This window comes from Aulostomus chinensis, chromosome 14, assembly GCF_037954235.1.
Source record: "Aulostomus chinensis isolate RoL2024-O1b breed Wild chromosome 14, RoL_Achi_v1.0, whole genome shotgun sequence".
Lineage (NCBI taxonomy): Eukaryota > Metazoa > Chordata > Actinopteri > Syngnathiformes > Aulostomidae > Aulostomus > Aulostomus chinensis.
Window position 1 is genome coordinate 3029898 of NC_141333.1, and position 23622 is coordinate 3053519.

General features: G+C 44.2%; 2 protein-coding genes and 1 long non-coding RNA gene across 4 annotated transcripts; 1 reads left to right on the top strand and 2 right to left on the bottom strand.

The window, feature by feature from the left end:
• Window positions 1-120: 120 nt before the first annotated feature.
• fetub (fetuin B) lies at window positions 121-5435 on the bottom strand. Its single transcript, XM_086224652.1, has 7 exons — window positions 5151-5435; window positions 3669-3782; window positions 3220-3307; window positions 2871-3037; window positions 2253-2369; window positions 1915-2001; window positions 121-1217 (listed from the first exon to the last, which is right to left on the bottom strand). Exons 1-7 carry the CDS (start codon window positions 5364-5366, stop codon window positions 474-476), a joined length of 1533 nt encoding a protein of 510 aa, XP_086080778.1. The 5' UTR covers window positions 5367-5435; the 3' UTR covers window positions 121-473.
• A 412-nt stretch (window positions 5436-5847) lies between these two features.
• On the bottom strand, window positions 5848-10449 carry LOC147249450 (uncharacterized). Its single transcript, XR_015119289.1, has 4 exons — window positions 10097-10449; window positions 8565-8755; window positions 7711-8465; window positions 5848-6907 (listed from the first exon to the last, which is right to left on the bottom strand). It is a non-coding gene; the product is annotated as an uncharacterized LOC147249450 (long non-coding RNA).
• A 6306-nt stretch (window positions 10450-16755) lies between these two features.
• On the top strand, window positions 16756-23367 carry rgs4 (regulator of G protein signaling 4). 2 transcript variants are annotated; one of them, XM_086223598.1, is made up of 5 exons: window positions 16756-16897; window positions 17167-17271; window positions 18888-18952; window positions 21706-21869; window positions 22127-23367. In XM_086223598.1, the coding sequence occupies exons 1-5, from the start codon at window positions 16854-16856 to the stop codon at window positions 22283-22285; spliced, it is 537 nt and encodes a 178-aa protein (XP_086079724.1). In that variant the 5' UTR covers window positions 16756-16853; the 3' UTR covers window positions 22286-23367. The 2 variants fall into 2 exon arrangements, with proteins under 2 accessions (XP_086079724.1, XP_086079723.1); XM_086223597.1 differs by having other exon boundaries at window positions 22155-23367.
• The last annotated feature ends 255 nt before the right edge of the window (window positions 23368-23622 follow it).

Genomic DNA, 23622 nt, shown 5'->3' on the forward strand with positions numbered 1-23622 from the left:
GGGGCATTGATGACCTTCCACCTCCATGGAGTGTGTACAACCTCTCCCTCCACTCATGCTCAGGATTATGACAGAAAAAAATAACACCACGAGCAAGAAGACAAATCTTCTGGAGGCAGATTTGTGGAATCATTTCTTTATTTTGTGCAGAGGTATCTCATCATCAGATGAACAGAGAAAAGGTTCTTGTTTGGGTTGATTGTTCCGATGTCTCTTCCTCCAGGTGAATGTGGCCTTTGTATCAGGTGTGTGATTGGAAGTAATAAGCTGTTTCTTGGTTCCAGTATTTTATTTGATTTTAAATTATGGATCCCTGATCTACGGGCCGGAACAGGGAGGCTGATGTACAGTTACTGTGTTTACTTTCTTAAAAGCTGAAGTAAAGTTCTGTGACAGCAGCAAAGGGAAGAATTGAATTTGCCTCTCAGGCTTTGTGTGTGTTGCTGCGGATCAGCTCAGCTCCATCCACCATCTTAGGCAGCTGGCTTGAACATTGGGTCCTCAGCGAAGACCTTCTCCACCAGAGTCTGTCCCACCTGCAGCGGCGGGGGGCACTCAGCTGAGACTGCAGTAGGGAAGTCCTGAATGGTGGGCTGCCTCTGTCCAGGGATCTGAGGGTCGGGTATGAGGGGCAGGGTAACACCCACAGGGCCGACAGGCATATCAGGGAAAGCCGGCAGGGTTATTGGCTGGTCCATGGCGGGCAGCATCCTCACCATGCCCTCTGGGTGGTCGTGAGCTGTGGTCTCGTGGTCGTGGTCGTGGTGATGATGGTGGTGCTCATGCTCGTGCAAGTGCGTGTGTTTGTGGTCATGGTCCAGAGCGAGCTCGTGGTCATGCTCGTGAGTGTGTGTGCCTTTTGGATGCTTGTAGTCGTGGTGATGATTGGGTGAGTCACCGGTATGGTTATGTGCCTTGGCGTGATGTGCATGCACATGGTCGTGCCCGTGCCCGTGGTCATGGGAGTGGTCGTGAGCATGCCTGTGAGCGCTTCTTGCATCATGGTCGTGTGTGTGGTGGTGGTCACTGTCATCACCATGCACATGGGTTTTATCGTGATGAGTGTGGGGCTTGGTGTGGTCGTGGACGTGGTCATGCGTGTGTGACGCGTCAGCAGTGTGTGCTTGGTCGTGTGCTGGGTCGTGCGCATGTGTGTCGCTGTGGCTGTGGTCGAGCTCTGCGCCCAAAAAGTGCAGCTTCTTCTCTCTCTCGGCCGCCTGGGAAACACACAAAACAAAGTCAGTCACCAAAGTTCATTAAAGATGAAGGCGTTTGAGTTCATTCTGAATTATCAACAGCCATTACGAGCAAGTTCATGACCCGGTGCAGGAGCCAAGATGGAATCAACCATTTTTGAGAAATAACCAGACAACAGGACAAGTCCCACTTTCTTCCCACTTTCTGCCATTTTACAAGATTGGCCAGTTTTTTAATTCACATTAATTTCTCGGGAAACATCACAAGGGCACGGTTCAAATGCTTTTGAAAACAAAACAGTTTCTCTTGTGGATTTTCACCTCCTGAGAGCCCTTCTGGTTAATTATGATGACATGAGCTGCCTGAAAAGAATGTAGAGTGGTTTTTATTTTTCATTTTTGGGGAAACGTCCAAGCCAGCAGTCATTACAACAATTAATCAGGGTCTTATTTTCATAACTACGGTCAGTGTTTCTGTCAGTTATTGTTTATTTCAGTCATTTTTCAAACCCTGGAACTCATACACAAATATATGTATATAAGTACTATTATTGTTATTATATATCATGGTTTTAGTTTTGAGTTTTCAACTTAAAGTTGAAAGTGTCATCATTCATTATCGATACTGGAACTTGTAGAAGGCAGATTCTGATTCAGTGGTTCCGCCCTGTTGCCGGTTCTGTCCTCGGTTCTGGGTGGATCATGTGGGGTTTCTTACCTCGGGCTCAAAGATCTCACATTCCACCATGATCTCGGTATCACCAGTCGGCATGGGGAACATTGAACCCTTACAGAAGCCCTTGTGCTGAGGACAAACACAACCAGAGAAACACACAGGTTCAGAAAAACCACCTCACAGTTACACAATTGTTTTCATTCTAAAATAATTTTATTTTATTTTGTATATGAATGCTTCAAATACAGTTGGACCTGTGTTCACAATGGTAGGGATGCTGGGAAATAATGAATTCTTAAAGGTGACTTGTTGAATGTTTATAGGATTCCAACATCACCATAAAAAGTCCATTTGATCGAAAGTCTTTTCTCAAAACTCACCGCAAACTCGCATTCCATGAGGGGGCATTGCTGAGCAGCGTCCGCGTCCTTGTTGCACGTCGTCTCCTGGATGCTGTACTCGACATTGTAAAACATTCCTCCGCCCATCATTGACAGCTGGACACACACACACACACACACACACACACACACACACACACACACACACACACACACACACACACACACACACACACACACACACACACACACAGGACAGGCAGCTGTTTACAAAGGAATATATGTAATGATATACAAGAAGATCTTTTCTCATTGAGTGCATTCAGATTATTTGTGTTGATTGACGACATGGCAGCTGTTCTGATGACACCTCGAGTTTTAACTCATCAATTACTGCAGATTATTCCAAACTCAGTATATAACAAGGGAAATTATTTCTTCAACTTTTTATCTCTTGGTTGAATGTCCATCCTGCCTGACATCACTTCTGACATCCTGTTACCTTTGGTCCAAATGCACTATAAGAGAAAAGGTGATCCAGAAATATCTGTCCACAATGTATTCAGAGGCTTTAGCCTCAGGGGTGCCCTCATCCCCCTCTGAGGTGAGAGGGTGGTGGTCCACTGTCTTGCTGTGGGCTGCAGGTGGAACTCTTACCCCTGCGCGAGCTCTGGCAATTTTAAGGAGGGCAAAGCGTTTCCTCAGCCCGCTGTCGCTGTTGAACTTCTCCAAGGACTGAGTCACAGTCTTCTGAACATCTGCGCTGTCTAAGCTGACCATTGTTGAGACGTCAGGGATCAACTCAGCCACCCGAGCTGCAGGGACTGAGGAGAGAGCATCCAGAAATCAGAGACGGCTTCGGCTGCTCCGCAAATCTGACTGAAGAATCTCTTGAGATTTGTAAATCTAAGCTGAAAAGTTGTGGAATTCTAGATTTTTCATCCACCTTTTGCTCAGTTAGAGAATGCATGAGATTCACGAGGATTGTTTTCCATCTTATTTTTACCTGGTCTGATAACACAGCTGTACTTGTAGAGCCGTACCACCCTGTGCACCTTATTGATGTAGATAACAGCTTTGCACTGTCCGTAGACCTGCACCAACACAGCAAGAGCAAAAACACAGCAATGCAAAGCCCCTTACATAAAACATTAAAAGCATCAAGACAAAATGCAAAAAAACAATTCAAATACAACAATAAAAACTGATTAAAAAAGTTAAAGGAATAACAAAAAGCTGAAACAGCAAAAAATGTCATTAAGATGATATTTTGATGATAATTAGAGCTGCTAACTGCAACCAAATGACACCAAAAGGTCTTAAGTTTCCTCGGCAGCTTCCCAAAAATGACACAAAGCAAGATTTTCAGTTAGAACAGTGTGTGTGTGTGTGTGTGTGTGTGTGTGTGTGCGCGCGCGTATGTGTGTGTGTGTGTGTGTGTGTGTTGCTCCTCACCGGTGTGTCGTAGGTTGCGCGAGTCTCACACTCACTGTAGCTCCTCCTGCTGAGAACGCTACAGTTGGTTTCCATCACATTCAGGGTCAGGTAGAAAACCATTCCGGTTTCCTCCTGTGAGACACAGACGGGATGCATCCAGTCACAGTCACAGATGCTCCAGACACATGTTTATCAGGAAAGAGATTCAGCGTTATTTGGTAAATGCTATTATGTGCGTTGTGATTGTAAAAGATTGGAGTTTTGCTAGATGCTGTTACTGTAGTTCAATTACCCTTCCAGCATTGACTTTTTTTCCCCCCACACATTCAAACCAGGTCTGAATCCTACTGGCACTTCGTCAGCAACATTCTTGTCTTGACCCACAATGTCAGATAACCGGTGTCTCAACCGGAAACAAAATTCAATTCATACCAATTTAAATGAACATAAAAATGATCGTTTAAAACTGATCTGCAGAACTTCTCTCCTTTGAATTCGTATGGTGAGTGCATGTTTTTAATCGGTCTTGGTTTTCACCATCAAAGAGCTGAGCTGAGGTATGTTATCCAAAAGCTTCATAGCCGTGCTCCTCCTGGGTGCCAGATGGTGCAGGGCACCTCAGAGGAAGACAAACTTCAAGTGCACTCCCGGACACAAGGATACCGACTTCAAAAATAAATCTATTCAAAGAAAATGGTAGGGAATAACCAGTTTCCCCATAGGCTTCATCAGAGTAACACTGGTGGCACAACAGGAAATCAAGTGTCCACGTATCCTGGTGGGCTGGAACGGCTAAGAATCGCCAATTAATGCTAAGCTAAGATGCAGTTACCATTAGCAAGTGAAGATATAGAAGTGAATCATGAGTCAACCAGTCCCACCTGTTGTAAACAAGTGGGTGCTGGTAAAACAACTGAGTGAAAGAACTGTCCCCTGAACTTTCCTCTTCTGAACATTTGGCTTTTGTTTCTTTACTTTCAGCTACAGAAACCGTTCAAAATGTTCAGCACTCGAAGGACATCGCTGAATATGTTTGACAGATTTCTACATTTTATACTTATCAGCTTTTTCCAGATCTGTCTTCATGATATGAAAATGGAAAAAAAAACTTCATGCCTTCTGAACTCAACTTCTGATTTAACTAATATAACTTTTAACTATAATAACTTTGTACATCTGCTCTCAAGAGCCATGTTTTCTCTGCAAGGCTGCTTCCCTTCTGGTACTTTCCAGTCATCAGTGTCAGGGAAAGAAACTCATTTGATGCTTTCATCCATATTTCTCTATTTGAATATGCAAGAGCTGCCTTTTTTGGGTTGAAAAATGAAAATGATATCAGAAAATCAAGCTGTATTTTACTTTCATGTAAAGTCCTGTTTTGCAGCTGTGTTCAGTTATCAGATACATCGGTATACAGTTTGGAATCGAAGGCTCAGACCTCAAGTGGTGGATGCAAACCCTCAGAATGATGTGGAGCTTCCTCTCACTGGTTTAACTCACATGTTTGGTCTTGTGGACGTTGGCCAGACGGTCCAGGCTGAAGACGTAGCCCTCCTGGCGGTCCTGGTTGATCTTGGTCAGTGCCTGGGATGCAGCGCCCAGCGCCTCAGGGTCTTGACAGGACCCTGGCTCCATGTCACCCTGCTCCACTGGTGCACCATAGACGTGCACACATCCCAGGGCCACCAACAATGACAACAGTGCACGGTGTTTCATGGTCTGGCTCAAAAATACACACACACACGCACACGCACACGCACACACTAGTAGGAGAGATCCAGAGTTGAGGAAAGCATGAGACTTTTTATACCCTTTAACTGAAAGTCCCCTCCCACAAGCACACACACACACTCACACTCACACACACACACACACACACACACACACACACACACACACACACACACACACACAAACCTGGTAAATAGAACCATTGACCTTCACCCCATCCCAAAACATACAGTCCTGTTGGTGAATTTTGCTCATCGATCCATCTGCCAGGCAATCATCTACTGGACAGTTTTGAAACCTGGGGGTCAGGGGATATGTCGCCCTGCAGGCAGACTGTTCTCAGGGATCAATAGCGCCAGTCAGCAGGGTTGATCCACTCCTGGTACTCATGACTCATCAGAGACCAGGCCTGATAACAGAGAAATGAGTGCATCAATCCCTTTCTCAGCGTCAGCTCCGACAGATATTCTTCACTCACACGGTACTGACCAGTTTAGATAACCCCAGCTGCTCGCGCTGATTAGTGCTGAACTAATTGTGATTATTTTGACTGACACTGCAACTGTAATATGATGGTGGGAATTCTTACTTTACTTTCATTGACAAAACTCTTCAGAAAACAGACTCGTGTGGTACAAGGTCCCTACAAAAGTCACACTACCATTATTTTTTGAGTTTGTAGGATACAATGTGTCGGTCGTACAAATCTGCAGCACCACAATACTGAATTTAAAAGTACCCTGACACATAATTACAACTATTTTGCTTGTTTGTGATGTGAAAATTGCAGTGGGTCATTCCAATTACATTTCCATTCATTGTACAGCGTGTTAAAATGTATAAAATGCATTTAAGAGCATAAACCATGACAGATTGTACTTTAGTTGTAGCTTAAACTAAAGAAAACTACAGTAATCCAATATATAACTTTGATATTTACACTTGTAAAACTAATAGTAGGACAGGTTTGTTTATACCCTAAAGAAGGCTGTCAGCTACAGGACTTGGAAACTATGTTCAAACTTTTCCGGGGGTGAGGGGAGGATATTTGCTGTTCGTGGGGCAGGCAGAACATTTGCGCGGCGCGGAATCCCTCAGCATCAATGTTTACAGGCCATCTTTGGGAGGTTGTTGGAGGGTTAAAGCTGAGGACTGAAGTTTTTATGCTTCAGCTGTCTTAAACTTTGTCCTAAATCTCTTTATTGACAGCTGCTGTCCTGGGGGTGCAGAGATGTTGCCTTTCGCTGTAGGTGCACCAGCAGGATTGGTTAATTATTTGACCTTTGTCTGAACAAAATAAACAATCCATGGGGAAAGTCAATATTTCTTGTGCAGCTGCAGTGTTGCAACTTCCATCAGGTACACTTACGTAACACAAAGAATTGTTAAGACATGAGGGCCCCAACTGTACACGACTAAGATCAGTTCGTTGCTTCGTAGTCCTGGACCCTCAAAAACTTTCAACCTCCTGCTGTGTTCCTCCACAGATTTCTATGATGTTGCGTCGCGCCGTGTTCGTCAGCTTGCTACAAAAAAAAGGAAGTATGACATTGTAATTAACAGTTTTTGCTCTTCATTCAGGCGCATAGGTTTTCTCATAATTCATTCAAAAACAATGGACCTGATGCCCACCAGTTCAGGCACATCATCATGTGGATTCATGTGCAATGGCAGCGTTGTCACCAGCACCACCAGTAGCTAGGCCAGCGCTGCTAATGTTGATGCTAGCTCTGTCTGGAGCGCAGCTCCGTCTTCTGTCCCGGGCCGAGTTTACTTCTACTACTTATCCATATTTGACCAAGTCTGACAACTTTTTGTGTTAAAGGGCCTCAAACCCAGGAGGACATATTGGGGTCAGATCCCCAGAAGACCCGCCCACAGCCCCACACTGTCTCTGATTGGCTAATTCTTGAGTTTAGGTATGAGGGATGTGAGATCCAATCAGAGGAGGAGAAGGAGAAGGTCGTCACAGTACGTGGGAGGGAAAAAGATAAAACTCTGTTTTAATGTGATGGATGATTTGAAGAGGCTTAACATAGAGGTGTGTATGTCAGATTCATGTAAATTATGTGCTGTGAAATGTCTCAATCTGGGAAAGTTTGAAAGGGATAAGATTATTTCAACATTTTATTGACTTGAAACATAATTTCCATCCTATTTCTCAATTACTCTTCAAGGTCTGATAAAATTTACCGTGCACAGACAAAGATTTCCAGGCAAAGCTGGTGCTCAAACCTCGCTGTTCTTTGTCTCCACAGGTGTATACAGCTTTTTCCTTTAATTTGTCAAATGACAGCCAGAGTTGAGAATGCAGGCAGTGTGGTCTCACCTGAAACTGGAGCCCTTTACCGGTGGAACAGGAGTAAAGTCAGAAGGACGGTTGAACAGAGTCAGTAGATGAACTGCGTTTGGCCAAGTGTTTCTAAATCAGAGAAACTCTGTGGATGAACAGTGACTTGAGTCAGCCACAAGGCGGCACTGTTGTATTACAGCAGGCCAAGGCAGCGGCTGGGGGCGCAGCAGCAACCACATAAATACTGTTTCTGTTGACATTCCTGTGTCACCCTGCATGTTCTTGTCCTAATAACTAATAATCTATCTCTTTCATTCACGGAGCCTCCCCCCAATGGAGAGGCCCACCACCCACTGTGAAAACCTATGTATCCGTCACGATGGTAGTTCAGGAGTTTGGACTGGTTTTGATCAAGTTTGATTGCGTTTCATGATAAGACAGGTAATGTCAAACTTTAATGATATTCATGATATCCAGATATTACACAGTTCCCCTGACTTTACGTCATCGAGCACACGCACGTTTGTCATCTGAGCAACTGCAGCAGGACTTTTTTTCTGTGACATCACCGCGTGATTTATGAACAAGCATCAGAAGGCTGAGCGGGAAAGTTCAGTTCAGAGGAAGGTGACACGTCGCTGCCTGAGCATCCAGACTGGTTACTTCATCTTTAGGCTTCGCTGTGGGAGTGAAGAAATAATAATACTTCAGTCCACCTCAGAACTGGAGAGAAATATGAACCATTGACAGGAAATCCTGCTTCTGGATGTGTTTGGAGCTGCTGATGACGGCTAGAAAGCAAAAGAGGGGGAAGAGAAACACAAGAGGGATTGTTCTCAGTTATTGTTTGTGATTTCCACTGTTTCATTTCATTCATCAATGATTCCTACTTTTAATGGTTTGGATTCTCACGTCCTTGTCCTTCAGTGGATGTTGTCTGCTGATTCTGGTACTTTCTTGTATTCCTACGTCCTTCAGGGGTTTCTGTTGACATGGACGGTTCATGTGTTTGTCTCTTCGTCGCCTGCTTGTGGTTCACTTGGTTTTATGACCCAGGTAGTCCGACTGAACCCTCAATGACCTGCAATATAAAAAAAAGATAGGAACTTTTAGAAAAAAAAAAGCAGTCCAAGTCAGATTGTTGAGAAGAACTAAAATAAAAATATAAACAATGAACAAATGACGTTACCACATTTCCTTCAGATTAAGGGCTTCTTACTGTGCGGGCAGAAAAAGACGACGCTCATGACGTTTATGACAAACAGATCAAGTAAAAATATCCTGTCTTTAAAAATGACAATGTAGTAATTATTATACTTTAATGATGTTTTTTTGAGTAAAAACAGAGGGTTTTAAGCAATGTTATCAATTATGCTGAGACGCAAATGTGACCTGTTTTGAAAAAAACAACACATTAACCTTTCTCTCTTAAAGTTCAATTGCAAACTCATTTCTCACCATTGTTTAAAATGCTCTTGTCCTTCAAGGGAGGCTGAGCAGCAGTGAAGAGGAAAGCGGCCTGAAATAGCATTTTCCATGACAACAGCGCTGACTGCTGCTTAATGCTCCAAGTTACACACCTCATGACTGGCTAATGGAGGCCGTGGTGTGACGGGTTTATTGGCAGAGAATGGACAGAAAACAAACACACATTAACACACGTACAGAGCTCCGGAGGAGACATGGACAGGAATATAAAAAAGATGGGAGGGAAAAAAAACTAAAACACAAAACTGTATATTTGTAAGATCCCGCAAAATAAAGTACAGTTGCTTTTTCCAAGTGATTTGTGGAAAACAACACACACTGCGTAAAATGTTTTCATCAACTAAATCAATGTATAATATATCATGAGCGGATCTTATAGCATCCGCCATCACTTTTGGGATGATGTGCCTGGAGTCGATAAGTGTGCCGGCAGAGGAGCCCGTGCTCGGCCATTTTGGGTGGAAAAGAACAAACTGCATTTGAACGAATCTTTTCAGTGTCAAACGCACAAACCTGAATCAAGCTTTCCTCTCCTACTCAGAACTGCACATGGCCACTAGATGCTGGCTCCTGTGTCATCTGCTGCCATGATGCAAGCTGCGCCCACGGTAAGTGGGACAACCAGCAGATGAAGGAGGGCCAGGTTTGGCCAGGTGTCCATGACTTCCCAGCACGGAGATAAAAGACTTCGTACAACATTTAATCTCCGTCTACAATCTCCCAGCGTACACGCACAGCACCAAGCACACAACACCGTCACATGAACACCACATTGACTCCAGTGGGCTCACAAATACACACTGACTTATTGACTCATCCATCGTCGGGTGAACGCGGCCGGCCAACAACAGTGGTGGTTGTGATCGATATCTGAGCCGGCATGCTCTTCCACACGTAGCCCCATCCCAGCTCGTTATGGCTCACCACGACTTACCGTCGAGGCCTGCTAACAATCTCTCCTCCTGCACACCTGCACCGTCAGCCCTGTGTCACAGGCCATTCAGCAGAGGCTGGAAAAGTGTCCTTCACTCTTCGTGTTCGATATGCTAATTGCCGCGACTGTGGGCGCATCGTGAAAGCTGTTGCTGAAGTCGCCAACCCCGAGCAACCCTTGGTACTTCTGCCAGGCGACTGTCATTCCGCTCCAGACTCCTCAAAGTCAGCAGCTGAGACGTTTTCATGCATATGTAGGAGCTTGTGTGGAGTCAAACTTAATCTGCGTCGACAGGAAAAATGTCACCTCCACGTCCAATAATCACACAACTGCAGCCGGCACATAAAAAATTTGCTGCTTGTAAACCAGAACGAGCGGAGGACAAAAAAGTACAGAAGAAGACATAGTAAGTAGAATCAACGCCAACTAAAAGCAGCCAAAGTGATGTCACAGTGCTGCCTGCTGGGAAAAACAACGTTTCTTTAACCTCAACTTGGACTGAATTCTCAACTAATCTGAACCCAAAGAGAACCAGACCCAGCAGTGACAATGATCACTGATCCCAGTACAGCCAAGCACGAGTACATCCTTCTGTACTTTACATTCTAAGCATGCTTTGACATTGTTACTGCCACCAGTGTGTCCTGCAGAGACGTGTCCTGCATTTCTAGGCCATCTCTAATATCTAACGCTGATTTGGAGTCTCTCGGTCACATGACATGGACACCACCAATTTTTCCTCCTACACTTTTTCTCTCAGGAGGCCTCTTCAGTTTCTCCTCTAACGGAGGGTGAAGGTGTGGAATGGGAAGATCTATTGAACCAGGGCGTCTGTAAAGAGGGTGAGCGAGTTCATGAGCCATAAATGGGACGACACCAGATGAACGGATTATCCCATTGTGGCACTAATTTCAGCTCTCGATCATGTGGGCCGTGACATTCAAATGAAATCTCATTGTAAACGGAACACAGTGAGGGAGACACGTCCACACGCGATAAAGATGCCGGACTGGAACTGCGAGCTGCTTTCTTTTAATTTCCACATCCTGCTTGACAGATTTCCTTGTCACACTGAGATGCTCTCCAGATGACAGATGCAGCCCTCCAACTCATTAGATGCAATTAACTTTCCACCTGATGGAAATGTAGTGGACGGCTCACAAAGGCTGTACTGTTCCATCTGTAGATACTGGGGGATTAGTGGGGATCAGTACAGGTGTGAGTCGAATAACTGCTTAATCCTTAATCACTTTACTGAGGCTGCTATCTGTCTCTGGTTTCTGGTGTGTGAGGGTCCAGATCCAGGAAGCTGCTGCTGCATCACCTCCTCTTCACCTTTTGAGTCATGAGCAGAATTGTAAATACGACACACCAGCATACATTAAACACACCGGGCCTCAGGCGAGAGCCACTCCGAAGCACGTATTTGCTCTTCAGCATGATTGCCCTCAATTTAGTCTTACAGGAAGCAAAGCCTATTTGTAATGCCTTGCCCATCACTTATTGTGTCCCTGTAACTGGTAATAAACCAGCACTGACTATAATGGGTCAAGAGGTACCTAAAAGCTATCGGGAGTGAGGAGCTCCTCTTAGAGCTCATTTGTGTGTAAGAGTTGTTTTTGAAAGTGATGATAGATAGATAGATAGAGAGAGAGAGAGAGAGAGAGAGAGAGAGAGAGAGAGAGAGAGAGAGAGAGAGAGAGAGAGATACTTTATTGACCTCCAGGAGAAATTCACATTTCCAGCAGCTTACCAAGATACTTAAGAGGCATGCAAGGTCCAAACCACAGAAAGATTAAAAATAAAAATACGAAACAATAAAGTAATAAGAATAATAAAGATAATAAAATACTCAAAATACAAAATACAATCTAGAATCTTCCAATTAAATAATATTGTAGTCGTGCAAACTGACAGTGTGCCCATAATAATAACAGTACTAATATTGCGGTGATCTCCCTGATGAGAAGCTGTCACCTGAAATAACTTGAATTGCTGCTGTTTTCCTTCACTCTTGTTTGGTGTGAAGCAGCAGTCACAAGCGAGCTGTGCAGGTTAGCTTTGGAAACACAAAACTTCTCGCACAGAGCAGTGGAGACAGTGAGCCAGCACGGGGCCTTGCAGGCCACCCCGAGGTCGGTTGTTGAATGTTTTTCTGGAATTAGAGATGCGTGACAAACAGTGAGGCGAAATGAGCGGTGAAATTAGGTTGGTTCACATTTACCTCCTGCACTGCAGATGGTTAATAAACATGACGTACATTTTCCTATCAAGCAACCTCTTGCACTCAGATGGCAGCTTGTCTCCTGCCAGGTTTCTATTACCCTTCAAAATGGCCTTTGATGAACCTGAATTATAGGTTTGCCAGACTGGAATCAATTTGTTAATCCTCTTTGGAGCAGCAGTGTGGGACTTTGGAATCAACAATTTTGTTGTTAAGGTTTGAGGTTTTTTTTTTGTTTTGGGAGAGAGTGTGTCTTTTAACCTCAGAGCACCAAACGACTCTGACACTGCTTGACCTAGAAGAGCTCCGTAGCTGCAGCAGAGCCAGGTCACCCGGGGTCGGGTTCAAACCGAGCGGGACTGTTGAAAAGAGATTGCAAACAAAGTCAATGTGCAAAGTGACGAGTTTCACACGGAGCGACTGAGGTGATGGACACGCGGGCTGAAAGCGTCCTGTCAGCTCTGAGGTGGGTCGATCAGGGATCAGGCAATGGGATGTTGCAGCGGAGGAGATGGATGCCATGGTGCTAAACACCAACTAGAAAAACTGCATGACGTTGTATCCCTCAGGGATGTGCGCCTGTCACAGTGACATTGACCTTTAACCCCTTGAATGTTTTCAGATCTGTTAGCCCAACTGGATGTTTGTATGATATTTGAAGGAACTTCAGGAAGGTGATCCTGAGATATTGTGCTCGTGTGATGCGACTCTGACCTTTGGCCACTAAACTCTTTTCAGTTCATTTTTGAATCCTTCAGTGCACATTTACGTGACATTTCCCTCGAGGCGCTGCTGAGATACGACGTTCACGAGAGAGCACGGGGAGGAATGAATATATTCATGTATATACACAAGACACTGGCACGTCATCGCCTCGCTGCTCGTAAGGTCTGCGCTCTAGCGCTTTAATCAAATCCCGCTGCTTGGCTGAGCTCCAGTTAGCAACAGGAGATTGAGAGGCAAATTGTACAACAAAGCCCTGGTGAATGAGGTCAAGCAGACCTGTTGATCCGGCCCTCCACCGTTGCACAGGGAACTTTTTTTGCACTGAATAAAAAATATCCTCTCATTGGACCGGGAGTTTGGTTGGTAATTTTGACCGTTGTGGTTTTTTGTTTGTTGTTTACTTTTTTTTTTTTTTTTTTTTGCAAAAAGCGCTCATGTGCACCTCCAGGTCTTTAGCTCTGCTCGACCCTTCAGACTTCGGAGAAAACTGCGCCTACTAGAGGGGCCAAAGCGTCATCTGCTGTTACTGCCACAGAGGTGGACCCACCACCACGTCCATACACACACACCACTGTCCATGACAGCCACAAAAAGCCTTGACCACAGCTCTCCATCCACCACTCCCTCCACATCCTTATTCAGATTTGTCCCGCATTTATTATTCATTTTACACCATGTGATGTCCTTTTGTCCTGGGATAATAATTACGATAGCCACTAGATGGCACCATGCACGACCTACCTGCTGGTTCCTTTGGAATGGGCGGTGTGGTTTCACAATATTCTCAGTGGCTCTCATCTGACGATCGAAAGGAGTGATTCGCACACCTTGAGCTTTAGAGCTGGACGTGTATTTCGCTTTTGGACGTCGTGTTTCAACATCAATCATCATTCCACATGGATCCAACAGAAAAATATTGGGAGGAATAATGACGTTCATCTCTATGGATCAAACTTTCCCGTGGCTGTTATTTGCAGGACATTTTACTTTTATTGCGCTGCAAAGTGGTTTGGAATCCTTCTCAGTGAAGATCGAGAGCCAACAAATGTACTTTTCAGCATGGCATCAGGCCAGATGTCCAAACAACATTAGGGACCTCCTCTCTTTTTTTTTTTTAAGTGGCCACTGTTTGAATTCATTCTTCTTTTAAAAGGGAACCTTTGGCGGCCCTCCACATCTTAAATGTCTTCATATGAGCTACAAATCAGAAAGGTACATTCTTGCGCTCTTAGATCACTTACAGAAAAGAATCCATTCCGCTTTTGGGCTCCAGATAAGGGGAAATATCTTTCAGGGCCAGCGGTTTCGATATGAGGTCATGTGTGTCAACGCGCCAGGCAGACAGAGAACAGTTTAAAACAACTTAGTTCCATGCGCGTTTTATCGGAGGGTTATCGTTGTGACTTGCTGGCCTGTTACTTCATCATATTTTGTTGGATTCAGGCATCAGTTTGTCTTTTCAGGTCGTGATGCTGAACACAAACCCTCACTGTAAAGACACTGATTAAAAGCAATCAGTGCAGCTTATTGTCTCTGCATCCCCGCACTTCCTTTGAAGGGAAGCGACAAGGGAGGTTGATCTGAGGATACGGCTCCAGCGCCACCCATTCATAAAACAATGCTGTCCTCTAATACTGTACAAAGGGGAACTTCAGAGAATCCAACTCTGCTTTGCTGGAAGATGTGATATGACCTAAAAAAGAAGCACAAACTATGAACAATTGGTATGTGGTGGCAGCACAAGCCTCCGTTCAAATTACAGGCCAGTGGAGAGCAAGAGAATATGAGGCTGTTGTTGTTTTATAGTTGATTTTTGACATAATTCACTGACAGCAGTTTCTTGCAATGACATTTTTTTGTCAGAAAATAATGTTCAATGATGCGTCAACCCAAAAGACTCTCTGGTGAGTTTTAGGGAAAAAGAAATCCAGTGACCTTTGACCACCATGTATTCAGGTCATCCTTGCGTCCCAGTGGATGTTTGTACTGCTGCATATTTGAAGACAAGGCATTCCAGAGATGTTGTTTTCATCTGGGGGGGGGGGGGGGGGGGGGCATCAAATACATCCTGAGTCCCAGTGGACATCTGAGCCAAATCTGAAGCATTTCCTTCAAGGCGTTCCTGAAATATTGCATCAACGAGAATGGAACAGGTATCACGCGCGTGATGTGACGGTGACTTTGACCTTTGTCCATCACAGTATCTTCTGTTTATCCTTGAGTTCCGGTGAATGTCGGAGCCAAATCTGAAACATCCCTCATTAACAAGCGTGAGGCAGAGAAGGACAACCTGAAAACCCCGTGCCTCTGCTGCACGTCTGGCACTGGGGCGGAGGCACCAAGACCCAGGTGACCAGACTCCAGCACTTTCCACCCTCGGAGTCGATCCACGTTTTGGTGATCATGAATGTTCACAGTTTCTGTTTGTATGAATATTGAAAAAACAAAACAAAACAGGAATGAAAACATCAACGCGATGACACAGAAAGGATTTGTGTACTGGCTTTTCACCTCCGCCAGGAGGGCCGTCGCCAGACTTCCCAGTAACCTAACTGGTTTATTAAAGATAACAAGCTGAAAGACTTCTTGGTCTCAGTGCCACATGCACCCTCATCAGAGGACACAGGACATGAAACCTGACTGGCGTCCGAGCTTCTTCGTACGATCGCCTGATGTCAGGATTGGTTTATGATTCATCCCCAGCACAGCCCAGTCTCTTAAAGTCGCGATGATGAAAATATGATGTGTTTATTACATTTCCTATTTTTGTCATGTACTTCGGTGCAGCTGCTGTCAGCTATTTGGATCAATAACACTGACGAGACTTTCAGAAGGTCTGAAAACGTTGCCTTTCAATCAATTATTCATCTTTCATTAGCATTTTACAGATTTATGGTTTTATTATTATATTTATGTATAATGTCTGTCGTTATAAAAGTACAATTATATCATTCCCCTTTACTTTACTACCATTATGATTCCATCATTTAATTTTATATTCTGTGCCGTATTTTCACATTTGATTTTTTATTTTCGGTTGCCAGGCTTTTTCTCTTTTCTAATTTAACTCTATTTCTCTTTTAGTTTTGTCTTAAATGTAAGTTTTTGCTCCGCTAAGGTTGGACTCAATGAATTCAAAGACCCTTTTGCAACATCCTACCTTTGGTGAATCGTTTTTTTAAAGCGCGCTAAAGTGCAATTTGTTTTGTCTGAAAGGAGCTAAGTGAAGTGTGATTGATTCATTGATGAACTTCAGTGTCATTTTAAAACTAACACATTTCAGTTGAAGTATCTTTTCCTGCAGTGACCATAGAGAGACAAGGATATTTTGTGGTAACAAGATACAACGTGTTTTATCAGTCTAATTTGTGGCCACCAGATGTAATCTGTTGCTTCAAGGTTGTCTTTCTGAGTGAACTCTCGTTAGACGATGATTAAAAACATTTTTCATGAAATGATCCTGTTTTTGGTCAAATCTCTCCTTTTTCCCACGGGGGGAAAAGTTTATTCATTCCACAAATGTTTGAGGTGCATCGATCAGTGGAAAATACCTTTCCGTTTGGGTCATGTAAGATCCCCTCTGCTGTAGATTCGCCTCATCTTTTTCCTCTTCTCCCTCTCTTTCTCTCTCTCTGACTGGTTTGATTGGTCAGTTTTCTGTCCGAGAACATTCTGGAGGTATAAAACCCCTCCAGGGGGTGGAGACACCAGCAGCCTGCTGTTGAAGAACACTGCTGTCAAAACTGCAGCTTGTAGCCACACTTTTGCCTCCCAAAACAGCAAAGTCTGGATCTTTAACACTCCACTATGTGCAAAGGACTTGCAACACTTCCTGCAACATGCTTGAAAAGGTAAGACTATTGAAGAACCGGGGGATCACGGTGCTGGTACAGCCATGTCGAGAAGCCCGGTAAAGTACACTTGCTTATTTGAAATCAATCTTTCAGATTCAATCAATCAATCTTTCATCCGTGCTTTCAGATTTGAACTGAAACCAGCATCTTAATGTTGAAAGGGGGAGCAGTTGGCAGTTGTTTGCTTAAAGATCTCCATGCCGTTATTAAAGCAAACAAATTCTGAAAGCATTTCTGTCATGCCTCTCTCCTCTGCCTCTCCACAGCGCCAAAGACATCAAGCACAAAATAAGCTTCTTACTGCAGAAGCCTGAGCCGCAAGCAGTGGATCAGAAGCAGATAAAAGAAACGGCTGCAGGGGCTGCAAAAAGGTCAGAGGAGACGATCTCCCTGCTCGTGAGGGGATGTTGGAAAATATTTTTGTTTTTATGCTTGTTTATGTCTCAGATTTGACTTCTGGCTTTGCAAAAAAAAAATTAAAAAAAACCCCAGCATTTTCACAAGAGTCATGCTGCAAATGTTGTTTTTGATTTAAAGCTTGTCTTTTTGGCTGCTGGGACGATGTGGATATTTTCCTTGAATCTAAAACAATAACATATATTTGCTTTGGTGATAAATATGTTCAATTAATCCAGTGGCTGTCTTCAATGACCACACATGGAAACTTTGATTTGAGAGCATGAAACTAATTTTCATCCACTTCACTGTGTTTATTCACCCAGTGGAGCATCCAAACCCCCGAGGGTCGCGTACACAACAAACTGAAGAATCTCATGAAGAACAGGTTGCTTTGACTCCTGGCTTGAGTCTAAGAGGTTGTCACATTTGTAAGCCTGAATCTTGATGTGCCCCTAAAGGATTCATTCAACGGTTGTTAATTCATACCGAGACACCGTAAAATGGTGATGTGACTCCAGACAAGTGGACTGCTTGAGGTTGAATTGACGCTCTTCGTGTGAAAATCTATTTTAGTCAATAAATCAATAAAATTAATGATTTGTCAATTGATTTTTGAACGTTTCACTTCAGTGGTATTTGCTTGATGCTGTTGTGGCCTGCACGCGTGCCGTTTCTTGAGTGTACTCGTAATGTCCGGCCCTCAGGCTCGATCTTTATCAGCAGATTAGCATCGACGACCCTCACCCGACCTTTTCCTTTTCAACGTAAGACGGTTCAAGATGAATGTTAATCAGGTTTCCCCTCAGATGCGCTTATTTATCGCTGTAGTTTCACGATGACATTTAAGAAGGTATTCCTGTTGGTTTTTACTGTGTGAATGTCAGATGATGCTGGCCAGAGGGCTAAAACAAGGGTTAGTGCTATTATTGATCCACGCAGCTGTGCAGGCGTCAGGAGGAGGACTGGAGGTGAACAACAATCTTTTCAAGGAAATGTGATGTGGCCAGCAGGTACCATGAAGTCAGCAGGTGCATCTTCCTGGCTCAAGCTACTGACCAGGGATACGGCAAGAATTCAACAAGATAGCAATGACAGAAAAAAAAAATCAAGAAAAGTCTGCACACTTTGTTTTCCTTTATGCGCCATTTAGTGGTCCCCCCCGATCTGACAGACCAGGTTCAGACCCGGCTGTTAGCATTCCCCAGGGAAACAACTATGACTACTGAACAAGGTATAACAATGCATTGGTTCTTGATGAATCCTAGTGAAAATATAGATACTCAGGATGAGTCTTTCAATCCAAAAGCATTTATGCTACTAAAGGGTTTCAGCGAGGCAGTGATGGGGTAGCAGCATCAGTGAGGGCCCCTGGTCGTTGCTCCATGTCGCTGTTGAAGCCTGAAGTCCTGAGAGATGTTGAGTTCACGATCTTCTCATTCCTCAAGGGGAACCCATCCGAGCCTGTGGGACCGCAAAACAAAACAAAACAAAACAAGAAAAAAAACGAAGGACATTTCAGCTCGACTTTAAAGTGCAAATAATTTCATGCATCACTTTTGGCAAATAAAACCATCTTTGTGTGTTTCAGGAGTCCCACACCGGCTGAGATGGAGAAATGGAAGGAGTCATTCAGCCACGTGATGAACAGTGAGGGTGAGTGTTATTTTAACGCTCCACGCCAGCACATGTCAACCTAACTGGAGCGAGGCTTGTGCGACTCGCCGAGCCAAACTCCACCGACTGTCAGACGCTCTCTGAGGATTTATATAAATAAGAACACGAAAGCCCCTAATCTAAACATTCTCATGTGACATAATGGTGCTGCAATCATGGGAATATGATCTGACAAGGCGCTGACCTTCAAATTCCGGAATACTGATGACCAATAAGGTTTTGCCAAAGTCAAAAGTGATGTTGAACCTTGATTTATGCTTTTAAAAACGCAATATTAGAACGTGAACGCGCCCATAAACGCCAGTAGGTGCTTATTTCTGCGTCATCATGATGGGACTCCGTACTGGCTGCAGAGTAAAGAAACCCAACCGATTAGGTTTATTAATCCATGAACTCCAGGCGTCCAGTCAGGGGAAACACGCTGCCTGAGAAATACGATCACCACTCACCTCTCCTCCATTTTGATGCATCACATCAGCGAAAACTGATTAAATGTATTTGTTAATAGCAAAAACCCCTTAAATCTTGATTTGCGCTGCTGTAACAAGTCATTCACTCCCTTTTGCTCTGGTATTTGTTTACTTTTACTTGAGTGCTTCACTTGCAGTTAGAATAGTGCTACTGTTTCTTTTCCACACATTCCTGCACTTCTACATGAGGAATGGATACGTGTACTTACGCGGCGTCTGCCCAAACTTTGTCTTCTTCTCTGGCATGAGAGAACAACTGCAACTGAACCCAACTGAAATGAATTCTTCAGGTCTGCTCTCCATGTTCTCCGCTGTCAGGCGACTGTGACCTCTTCTGTGACCTCCTCTCATTTGCCAGTCACGACCAGGAGCAGCGTTGCTTATACCGCCATCGTTCATGTAACTGTGCAATGCATCGCCTCGGTGATCAGTAAATCTAAATTGGTTGACGGAAAAATTCCTGATGAGAATTTTTCCTTTTTTTTTGCCGTATTCCCAGAGTTTACTTGTCATTCACTTGACAAAGAAACGGAAACACGACTTCGGTCTCAGTTGCAGTTTCTTTCTCTCAGTTTGAATGAAGTTCAACAAGATTTGCTCTTCATGAAGCGTCAGAGAGGAAGGACACAGACTCCAGCTGCTGCAGAAGTTCTTCATCTATTCAGTGCATTTGGTCACTGTTGAGTTCTCTTCCATCCATCAATCCATTTTCTATACCGTTTATCTGTGGGGTGCTGGGGGGGGGGGGGGGGGGGTGGAGCCTATCCCGGCTGACATTGGGTGAGAGGCGGGGTTCACCCTCGACAGGTCACCAGTCCGTTGCAGGGCCATCAGGAGATATTAGGGGCTCAGAATCTTGGGCATGGTCACCGGGGGAAGTGAGGATCGAACCAGCGACCCTTCGGTTGCTAGATGACCACTCTACCTCTGAGTCACGCCGCCTCTTGTTCTCTTCAGTATAATTAATAAAGTAGCTGTAACAAAATCAGACTGATTACACGTTATTAATATAAGGGCATCTGAATTAAATCTTTTTTCCAACAGCTTTATTATTAATGAATAAATAAACAGCACCATCCTGTTCAGATGCTGTGGTCGTCATATAAATGGAAAATTAAGTGTTTGGAACACACAAAAATGTAAACTACGCACACATACATACACACACGACACATTCTCATGCTCTGGTCCTCTGCTACGTGTCTCCATGCACTTGTGGACGGCCCCTCAGGGCTCGCTGACCAGTGCTGAGCCCTCTGTGTGTGTGTGTGTGTGTGTGTGTGTGTGTGTGTGTGTAGACAAAAAAGAGGAGCAATGGCCTTGCGGAAACAGGGTCAGAGTTGAAACCTGCTCCTTTCCATGACCTCATCCACTAACCTCTGACATCATCTTCCTCGTGTCTTTCCGACGTTATCTGTCAGCTCTTACTGGCTCGTCTTCGTCCTAGCAGACATGGCCGAAATTGTTTATTTTGTTGGATCATTTTGAAAAAAGCACCGCTGCATCTGTTTATTATGTGGCGGTATGAAAACATTCATCTCTCATCTGAGTGGACAGGATGCAATTACTGCTGATGGCGGAGGCAGCGTGATGGTCCGTTTCATTGCTCCTGCTTGTTCTTCAGGTTGTGTTTTCTCTTTTGGGAACATGAACATGAAGAAGTGGCATCGGTTTTTCACTCACTGTCATTTTCTATTGTCAGGACTCAGCAGAGCTCCATGTGTGGCCGTAATAGATAATAGCTCACTGTGTGCAGCCAAGCCAAAGACACAATGGCACTGAAGGACCTGAAAGCTTTACTCATTAGAATGACATCAATGATTTCAGCTCCTGACGGCGCCCAACCCCGTCATCAGAATCAAATGTTGGCCCTGTACGTTACGACCGTCTCCCACTGCAAACTCCTGGGTTTTTCTTTTTTCTAATGCAACCTGCGTCCCCGCTGCTACCATCAGAAATACAGGATGAAACATGTCTTTTCTTCTCAAAAGGAGTAGTACCAGTGTGTACCTGAAACAGTACAAGTACTCATTGCTGGGGGTGAACACAATTTCATTTTTGTAACATTTTCAAAAGTGGAAGGACAGTTTTGGCTCGTAGCTCAGTTTTTGAGTGTGTGGCACCTGATGTTGGACCACTCATCCCAACCACCTCCAGCATGATTCAGTATGAAGTACACCATCCCTGCTGATCAGCTCGGAACTCCAGCTCACTGGCCTGTACGATGCCCTGATGTCTCACCTCATGGTTTCTCTCTGTTAGCGGGCCGTGCAGTCTTCACTCGCTTCCTCAAGTCAGAGTTCAGCGAAGAGAACATGGACTTCTGGGTTGCTTGTGAGGACTTCAAGAAGACTTTAAATTACAACCTGGAAACAAGAGCCAAGCAGGTCTACCAGCAGTACGTTGAGGCAGATTCCCCCAATGAGGTAATGAGTCTTGCTATAAAAATGTCTCTACAAGCATGAAATGTCGAGTACAGGACAAATGCAATGCAGGTTTGGTTAGACAAGACAGAGCATTATTCCAGGGAAGAACCTGATCATTGCTGCTTGCTATTTAAAAGTGTGGCACTTTGGCTGGTTGAGATAGACAAAAAACATCATAGCACTCCAGTAATTCTGCTCTCCTTTTAAGAAGGTAGAGGAACAGTTGCAGTTGACATCTGTCCTTGCATGCTTCATAGTCCAGATCATCTCCTGCTTCACGTAAAGGTAAACCTGGATGCAGCAACCAGAGAGGAAACGAGACAGAGCGTCCAGAGCGCCTCCCCGTCCTGTTTCGACGAGGCTCAGAAGAAGATCTACACTTTGATGGAGAAAGACTCCTACAGGCGCTTCCTTAAATCCAAACTGATCCAGGATCTGTATGAGACACACACCGCCACCATGAAGGAGAAGCAGAAGAGAAACTGTGGCGGGAACATGCAGGCGTTAACTGGTGGCGCCTAAACAGGAAGGAGGAAGGGAAGCTTAGAAGCTTAGAAGAGCCCAGGACTGCAAGTCTGAGGACATGCAGTCAAGAGTGCTTGAGTTATTGGTTCCCAAAAGCCTAGCAGCTTGATTTGTGAGTTGATGATTTAAATGTGCTTGAGACTTATTTGAGTATTTTTTGATTATTTTGAAAGGCATTGTTGGCTGTTCATTTTTATTTAGAAAAAGTTCAACATTCGATGTTCAGAAAGTCCTTCGATATTTGATGTTGTAATGTAAGATGTCGGTGAAGGAAGTGTTAAATGTTTGCATTTGGAAGTTCAGCTCACGCTCCTGTTTTCACCAAACACAACCTGCTCTGGGAGTCACGGCCAGGTTGTGTTGCTACTCACAACAGAAAAACAGTCCAAACTACCTCCGCCCAGAATAGACTTTCAAAACGGAAAGAAGTCCGCGGGAGAATTTTGTCTCAGGAAAACTACTGACGGTTTGTTTGATGTGAATACGAACAGTGTGAACCCCAACGATACTGACCCTGCAAATGATGAGAGCTCTGACAGCAGCGGTGGATGATAGAGACCAGAGTATCAGTGTTGAGTTAATAAATGATTTATATGTTTTGAGATTGATTTTATACATTTTGTCATACTGCATTTATGTTCATTTAGACACATGAAGCATAATTAAGGATTAGTTCTGTCTGCTAACGAGCTAATCGGGACAGAACTTTCCCATCGTTCTGAAGCTGACAGTGAGACGCGGCCTTGGCTCTTGGTTTTCTACTGGTTGATTGTTTGTGCTGCAGCAGATACTGGATGGTACTCCTGTAACTGGTCCAAACTTGTTGTGAATCATCTTTGTGAATTTTTTTGAGCATGCTTTTATATTGCAGTACTGATCTCCTGGTGCATGTTTAACTGGTGGATAAAAAAAAAAAAACATAAATTACTGTGATTTGTGCTCCTTGATGAATTATCCTTGCATGCGAAGATTACTGTCCAAATATTGTCATGTATTACTGTGATACTGTATGTCTTCATTAAATGAAGTCGTTGTCCTATGACTGTCATGTATATGAGAATTCATGATTGAAATTCAATGGAAACTTAATCTGTAGGCGACATTCTTCCAACTCAGCAGAGGAATAAGTCATTTCCTGACACCCCAAAGCACAGCAGACACATTTTCCATCGAGTCATTGTCTCGTCTACGCTGTACTTCCCGTCTTCAGAACAAAATCGCCACGGTT

Excerpts from the sequence above, each read along its gene's own strand:
- fetub (XM_086224652.1), bottom strand. The coding sequence starts at position 5,366 with ATGAAACACCGTGCACTGTTGTCATTGTTGGTGGCCCTGGGATGTGTG. Across the intron at positions 3,308-3,668 it reads GCGCAACCTACGACACACCG|GTCTACGGACAGTGCAAAGC; the intron begins GTGAGGAGCAAC and ends GTGTTGGTGCAG. Across the intron at positions 3,038-3,219 it reads CAGCTGTGTTATCAGACCAG|TCCCTGCAGCTCGGGTGGCT; the intron begins GTAAAAATAAGA and ends CTCTCTCCTCAG.
- rgs4 (XM_086223597.1), top strand. The coding sequence starts at position 16,854 with ATGTGCAAAGGACTTGCAACACTTCCTGCAACATGCTTGAAAAG. Across the intron at positions 18,953-21,705 it reads CCACGTGATGAACAGTGAGG|CGGGCCGTGCAGTCTTCACT; the intron begins GTGAGTGTTATT and ends TCTCTCTGTTAG. Across the intron at positions 21,870-22,154 it reads AGGCAGATTCCCCCAATGAG|GTAAACCTGGATGCAGCAAC; the intron begins GTAATGAGTCTT and ends CTTCACGTAAAG.